This window comes from Triticum dicoccoides, chromosome 3A (genome assembly GCF_002162155.2).
Source record: "Triticum dicoccoides isolate Atlit2015 ecotype Zavitan chromosome 3A, WEW_v2.0, whole genome shotgun sequence".
NCBI classification, from domain to species: domain Eukaryota; kingdom Viridiplantae; phylum Streptophyta; class Magnoliopsida; order Poales; family Poaceae; genus Triticum; species Triticum dicoccoides.
In genome coordinates, this window is record NC_041384.1 from 224,611,645 (window position 1) to 224,619,804 (window position 8,160).

Sequence of the window (8,160 nt, forward strand, 5' to 3'; positions counted from 1 at the left end):
ATCAACATCCGTTTGGATCGGCCCGTTGAAATTGCTCTAAAGGACGAGTGTTAAGCACATATCTTTTTGTGGGATGCCAACATGTCACGACTATTTGACCTGGAACAAAACAGTCTGGTCCTCTGTTCGTAGTGCATGGTGATTGAGGTTTGGGTGGCTACGTAGGAAGAATATCACAACAACCAACCAAAGAAACCTAAGGCCCCGCTTGGTTGGTCGTTTTGCAGCCAATTACACGTGGAAAACATACCTCCGTAACGAAATACCTCCGGAGTACTTGGATTGTCGTTTCCGCATTGTAAATTTTACCCCTGGTTTTACGTTACAGTTGTAATCCGCTGGTAATCCGCCTGTTTCCAAAACACTGCTCCTTCCGTCGTTTTTCCTCGTATCAGCAACCAAAGCAAGCTCCGCAGCCGCCGCCTTTCACCGGAGACACCACTGTCAAACTCAAGGGCCGTCGGCCCGTCGCCTCTTGCAGTCCTGCCACATCGCCGCCGAGCTTCGGGCTGACGCTGCCGCCGCGTCCGTGACGTCGCCGGAGCGCCTTCTCGCACCGCCGCCGGAGCACCTCCACGCGCCGGCACTGCAGCCAGATCCCGCAGCCGTCGTGGCCCCGCTCCGCCACAGGGAGGGCCGAGGAACACGGGCATGGTGGGGGCGTCTAGCTGGCACCGTCGGCCGCCGGCCTTCCAGTTCATTGTGTTCCCGCCGCCAACGACACAACGCATGGAAACACTCCCTGAACCAAGTGAGAAACAAGACGAACCAAGCGCGCTGTAGACTCCCCTTATATATCCGGTTGTATTTTACTGATCTCCAGTAATTTACAGGGGTAATCAATATACGCTTGTAAAACTTTACAGGGAATCCAAGCGGGGCCTAAAGCTAGTCAGTCAATCAGTTCTGCCCCCGTCACATCGTGATCAGGTGGGGGCGTCGCCCCAACAAGGGTATATATATGTATCCGTGCCATGAAAACCGGACCGCCCGCCCGCCCACATTCGGCGCTGACAATAGACATCCTCTGCTGCTGATTTTGTTGTGTTGCTGCGAGGATCTTGTACCCATCGCAACCACTCCTCGACGACCCGAACCACGACCCGCCGTGTCACCGCCTTTTTCTATCTTTTATTTTTAGAGACGGTGCAGTAGATAGAAGAGGGGAGTGTGAGGAAGAGGCAGAGACAGCAAGTAATCCATATTTGCTTTCTTGTTTTGTTTTCTCCTTGTTACGAAGACAAATTCCATCATCCTTTAGGAGACCAAGCAAAAGCATCATCATCCCTCTCCAAAATCCGTCCCCTCCCTCCCTCTAAAAAACACGTAATCACCAACCTTTACCACCTTTGATCAATTGCCTTTACCTTTCCTCGCCTCTTCTTTTCCCTTTATTCCATGCCTAGTTGCTACTACTCCTCCCACTGCTTTGCGAGCAGCGAGCATTCTGTTGCTTACACTCCGCTCACACACGGCACTGCCACCATTGCACCACCAAGAACCCGACCGTAGGTCAGTCAGTAGGCAGGCAGGTAGCAACACGCCAAGAGCATGAAGGAGTTTTCCTACCAGGAGATCGAGGCGGCGACCGGCGGCTTCGCGGCCAAGAACGTCGTCGGCAAGGGCAGCCACGGCTGCGTCTACAGGGCCAGGCTCAGGGGCGGCGCCGGCCACGGCAGGAGGCTCGTCACCGTCGCCGTCAAGAAGGCCTCGCACCCGCAGGGGGAGGCCAAGCTCGCCAACGAGATCGCCGTGCTCACGGCCGCGCGCCACCACCCGGGCGTCGTGACCCTCGTCGGCGCGGTTGCGGCGGCGGGGCGGTCGCCGCTTCTCGTCATGGAGTTCATGCCCAACGGCTCGCTGCACGACCTGCTGCACCGGTCCCCGAGGCCGCCGCCGTGGCCGCGCCGCGTGGAGATCGCGCTCGACGTGGCGCGGGCCATGCGCGCGCTGCACGGCGCCGCGCCCCGCGTCATACACCGGGACGTCAAGACGGCCAACGTCCTGCTCGGCCGCGACGGCCGCGCCCGCCTCGCCGACTTCAGCCTCGCGGTCAGGGTCGCCGCCGCGGGCGCGCCGAGGCCGGCTCCGGCTGGCACTATGGGGTACCTGGACCCGAGCTACACGGAGCCGGGCCGGCTGGGGCCCGAGAGCGACGTGTTCAGCTTCGGCGTGGTGCTCCTGGAGCTCATCAGCGGGCGCAAGGTGATGGACGTGAACGCCTCCCCGTCGTCCATCGTCGCGTGGGCGCTGCCGCTGATCGGCGCCGGGCTGGCGCGCCAGGTGTTCGACGGGAGGGTGGCCGCGCCCCGTCCCGGCACCGACGCCGAGGCCGCGATCGCCAGGGTCCTGTCCGTGGCCGCGCGGTGCGTGTCGGAGAGCGTGGAGCGCCGGCCAGCGATGGCGGAGGTGGCGTCGGAGCTGCGCGGCGCCCTGGAGAGCGGCGGGTGGCACCGCCGCGGGAGGGACGTGGTGGAAAGGGTGTGCAGGCGCGTGGTGTCGTGGGGGGTACAACTGCGCGTGAAGACGACGCGGAGGAGCAAGGTCGAGTGCACCGAGCTGTCGGGGTCGTCGGAGGGGGGCGGCGCGCCGAGCCGCGCGGACTCGTGCCCCCGGTCCAACAGCATACGACTCGGATAGGCTGACCCAGCAAACCCCAATGCTTAGGTGCCCGTTCGATGGGAACGGTGCGAATTTTTTTTCTACAATACAAAATCGTGCCAGAATTGGATTGTTTCTTCTGATCAACTTACTGGGATTGCTATTGTTATTCCGGGAGTAGTTCATCTACTGGATTAAATAATGTATGACTGTTTGGCTGGGCATGTGCATACACACTGTCTTGGAATTTGCTGATGAGATAACTTGTAAGGAGAACCCACCCACACATGTTTGAATCCCCGCCCCCCCTGCTTTTGACTTCAACAAAACGGTTACACTACATTTCTTCATCTTTGTATCAAGAACCCTCCGCGAAACTCTTTCGAAACAGGAGCACGATAATAGTATTGTTTTTGTGTGTGACAAAAGATGCCTAGCTGGTCTAGTAGTACCACTTGTCAAACTAGGGCATGTTCTGCTAATAGGAAGAGTAGATAGGAAGCTGGGAAATTGGGCACGGGAAGCTCATGGATTCAGGTTAACCCAGGGGTAGGCAGTAGGAGGCAGCTGCTAGTAGGCTTTTGCTTTGGCCATGCATGAGATGGCCATTATTTTGCTCCAACTGCAGGCACAGTGCACATACTGTACATGTGTAACTACAAAAGCTGACTGCATGCAGTTCTTGGGCTGATACGCTCCCAAAGATGATGGAGTTAATCTAGTCTGACGGAGGCACTGCCCACCCGTTAAAGTTTGCCTATTACTCCCTCGATAAACTAATATAAGAGCGTTTAGATCATTAAAATAGTGATCTAAACACTCTTATATTAGTTTACAGAGGGAGTATTAAGTAGGAGTATATAATATTGCTGAGGGTCTGCTTTTCTTATGCAAGTTGCTTTCTCTTTCTTACAATTTTCTGCTACATTTCTCGATGAAAACGAGCTTTTATTAATTCACAAAACGTCCCGTCGAGGGGACGCAACTGACAAGAGATTATACCAGTCGAGAATGATAGATGCATGCCACCGTTTGTCGAATGAGAAATGCTATGGTTTATTCTTGTGTGGATTGAGGGTGGAGCTAATGACATTGAGGAAATGTACATGGACAGCATTGTACATGTCAATCCTTCAGAGTTAGGGCCTGTTCGGCCGCTCTCCGCGGAGCGGAGCCGGCGGAGCGCCCTTTTAGCAGCTCTGCGTATTATACCTAGCAAGCCACTCCGCTCCGGCGCGGAGCCGCGGAGCGGAGGGAGTCCGAACGCGGCCTTATACTACTTGTTTTGTGTGTGATCAGAGGACAAATGATTATTGTAGATAAGATGGAATAAATTACGGAGGAATCAAACTTTAAATAAGTTCGATGTGATTGAAAAAACATTGCACTCCCTGTTGGAAAAGAAATTTGGCAAGCCTTTCCGTGCAGGTGCATCTGTATTTTATTTCGTTTAATTAATGGTATAATCTATTGGTGGTATTATTAACGGCCATTTATTGCTTTGGTTTGTCCAAGCTTGAAAAGTTTATTTTATTTGCTGGGGAGAATAATAAAGCCGGGAACTCCGTAGATGATTCGGTCGGCAGGACATAATTGATTTGACAAATTCCTAGTTGAATAATGCCTGCTTCAGATTTCTTCCGCTCTTTTTGTACGAAGGAAAAATCAGTGGCTGTCGTTTTCCAGCAACTGTTCTTAGAAAACAAGAGAACCAACGCGAATTCCAGCATTATTTCCACCTTTTCCAATTTAATACATGTGAGCAAATTTTAAATGGCGAGATGCAACAGGGACAGAAGAGCTGTACTTAAATCGCTGGAGAATATGTAGAATAGAATGCACAGATTGATCTTTTGCAAAAGAGGAAAGGCAAGAGAAGCAATGTAGTCGTATATGGACGTGTTTGGTTGCATGCGTTAGGTCTGATCAGGTCCACGCGTGAAGAATCCGGTTTGTTTGGTTACCCGCATACACTATTAGACCTGCATGCATGAACTTTAAAGTATCTATGGGTCTATCTCGCTGAAAACACTCAGGTCCGCAGTTTCTCCAGAATCAGGCCCGCTCAATGTACGTGGGCTGCAGGAACTGCACGCGCGTAGCCACGTTCGAGAAGACGTGTTGCTTCCCGAAGTGTCGATAGTTATTACCCTCACCGCCCCCTCACCACTTCCTATCCCCTCTCCCCATTCTCACCGACGGCGGTGACAAGCAGCAGGACGTAGAAGAGCAAGGCGACCACCGGCCCCTTCACCGGCTTCCGCATCATCACCTTCGGCACGGCAATGGCGGTAAGCATTTTTTTCACCTGCTCACATACTCATTCGCATTCGATCCACGTTAGGGGAATGGGGAATCGGGATAAATAGCCATAGGAATGATCATATAACATCATCATGAGTTTGTAGTACTGATGGATTTGAGGTTACCGATTGAGATTGAGTACAAGGGTAATGTGGATTAGGGACAGAAGAGCTATACTTAAATCGCTCGAGAAGATGTAGTAGAATAGAATGCACAGATTGATCTTTTGCAAAAGAGGAGAGGCAAGAGAAGCAACGTAGTCGTATATGGACATGTTTGGTTGCCTGCATTATTGCCCGCGCGTGAAGAATCCGGCGTGTTTGGTTGCCCGCATACACTATTTGACCTGCATCGCATGGACTTTAAAGTATCTTTGGGCCTATCTCGCTGGGAATGCTCAGGTCGGCAGTTTCTCCAGAGTCGGGCCCGCTCAATGTACGTGGGCGGCGGGGACTGCATGCGCGGAGCCACGCTCGAGAAGTCATGTTGCTTCCCGAAGTGCCGGGAGTTATTACCCTCACCGCCCCCTCACCACTTCATATCCCTCTCCCACTCTCACCGACGGCGCGATGAGCAGCAAATTGGAGAAGAGCAAGGAGACCACCGGCCCCTTCACCGGCTTCCGCATCATCACCTCCGGCACGAGAATGGCGGTAAGCACTTTTTTCACCTCCTCACATACTCATTCGCATTCGATCCACGTTAGGGGAATGGGGAATCAGGGTAAATAGCCATAGGAGTGATCATAATATCATCATGAGTTCGTAGTACTGACGGATTTGAGGTTACTGATCGAGATTGAGTACAAGGGTAATGTGGATTAGGGACAGAAGAGCTATACTTAAATCGCTCGAGAAGATGTAGTAGAATAGAATGCACAGATTGATCTTTTGCAAAGGAGGAAAGGCAAGAGAAGCAACGTAGTCATATATGGACGTGTTTGGTTGCCTGCATTTTTGCCCGCGCGTGAAGAATCCGACGTGTTTGGTTGCCTGCATACACTATTTGACCTGCATCGCACGAACTTTAAAGTATCTCTGGGCCTGTCTCGCTGGGAATGCTCAGGTCGGCAGTTTCTCCAGAATCAGGCCCGCTCAATGTACGTGGGTGGCGGGGACTGCACGTGTGGAGCCACGCTCGAGAAGTCATGTTGCTTCCCGAAGTGCCGACAATTATTACCTCACCGCCCCCTCACCACTTCATATCCCTCTCCCACTCTCACCGACGGCGCGATGAGCAGCAGATCGGAGAAGAGCAAGGAGACCACCGGCCCCTTCACCGGCTTCCGCATCATCACCTCTGGCACGGCAATGGCGGTAAGCACTTTTTTCACCTCCTCACATACTCATTCGCATTCGATCCACGTTAGGGGAATGGGGAATCAGGGTAAATAGCCATAGGAGTGATCATAATATCATCATGAGTTCGTAGTACTGACGGATTTGAGGTTATCGATCGAGATTGAGTACAAGGGTAATGTGGATTGGGGGTAAAATCTTACACAGTAGTTTTAGATCTTAGCCTCGGCTACCTTGGAGGCGTTTGGAGCGGCGGTTACCCTTGCCCTTGTTCTTCTCCTCGAGTTGCACCATCGTATCTTCTTCCTCGCCGGAGTCCACATCGATTGGCATGCTTCGGTGTCCTGGCTCCGGCGCCCTTACAACCATGGCCACCGCAACTTCTTCTTCCTCCTCCATCGCCATCGCTTCTTGTTCCTCCTCCACCGCCACCACGGTCCCTGTCGTGAAGTACGTTGCGGCATGATGGTCATGAGGAAGCATGTACTCTCTGTACTTGGCCCACCTTGACCTCTGTCGGGCTTCACCGAAGTCGGCCTGATTCATGGCCCAACAAAGGATGTCGACTGACATAGCGCCCTTCGCTGGGTCAGGAATCGGTGTCTTCAACTCCTCTAGCCTTCTTCAACCCCGCGTTCGACTCTTTTCTGCATGTTTGCCATGCCGGTGAAGTTGGAGCAGACTTCCATGGTGTTCTCGAACTTGGCGTAGTCATCGAGCGAGCACCCGAGGAAGAAAGCCCTCTATCCAATGCCCCAAGGGAAGGGGTTGGAGTTGTTGCTGGAGTTCATGGTGGTAGATAGGAGGGAGAGTGAGAGACAGAGAGATGACTGAGTGAGATGATGGGTAAGTAGTAACCGTGAGGATGGGTAAATAAAGGGGTCATGGACTGTAGGTTTTAATGGTGATCAACCTTGGAACTTTATGCTCTTCATATTGCACGCTCTTCGTAATGCAGATCGACACGGACAACAAGGGCAAGGAGGTGGTACCTCCCATGGAGGTTGGGACGACCACGCCTGAGGAGGTGGCCACGGATGAGGACGTGGTGCCGGAGGAGTCCCCTAGTGGCAAAACGCCGTAACTATGGCCACTACAATGAGAAGGGAGGTCCAACCCACTTCTGCAAGGTGATCCTTGCCCCTCATCTTGAGGCATCCCGATGCCCCTGGACTTCACCAAACACTTTCCGACGGTGCCGCAAGAGTTCAAGCTCAGGACCAACACCGGTTGCTCATGAAGGGTGACTGTCCGGCTGATGGACGACAAGGTGACCCTCGATCAAGGTTGGGCCTCCTCACCGCCGTCCACATACGCCTATGGTTTAAACTATCTTCGGTTGTGTATGTATGATCTCAGCGGCGAATCTACTAGGGCAGCTTTAACAGGCTTAAGCCCCCCCTCCAGCTTTGCAAAATAGTTTTTACTACCAGTTTAAAGGCCTAATCCAGTCATTTGTCAGTCCAAAATAACATATATTCACATGACATAGGCAGTCCAGCCTACCCTCCATTTTCTCTGTTCGCCACTGTATGATCTGTTGCATGGAACCAAACACCATATAGTTGCGTGAGCCGAGTCAATGTAGGAAACCAAACGGTATGTCAAAATTGCTACCCTAATGCGAAAAGACCTAAATGCGAGCAACCAAACAATGTGCAGATGTTGATTTTTTGTATGTTTTCCTTCCTTCAAACAGGCTGAGCTAGCCAGGCTGTTTTCCTTCGACCAGGCTGAGCTAGCCAGGCTGTTTTCCTTCGACCAGGCTGAACTAGCCAGACCCGGCTCCCTACGGCAATCAAACACGCCCTACCGGCTAAGGCAGAATTTCGACGAAATGCGCAATCATGATATCTGCAGTCAGCTTTTCAAACAAAAAATCCATGACCGACCATTTTATTTGGAACGCATGACTTTGTCAGTCTCATACTCGGGGGTTCAAGTCTCGCAGGATTTT

General features: G+C 52.5%; 1 protein-coding gene across 1 annotated transcript; it reads left to right on the plus strand.

Moving 5' to 3' along the window:
• Positions 1 to 842: 842 nt before the first annotated feature.
• Positions 843 to 2,906, plus strand: LOC119267952 (serine/threonine-protein kinase-like protein At5g23170). The gene has a single exon (XM_037549418.1). It carries the CDS (start codon positions 1,552 to 1,554, stop codon positions 2,638 to 2,640), a length of 1,089 nt encoding a protein of 362 aa, XP_037405315.1. The 5' UTR covers positions 843 to 1,551; the 3' UTR covers positions 2,641 to 2,906.
• Positions 2,907 to 8,160: the final 5,254 nt, after the last annotated feature.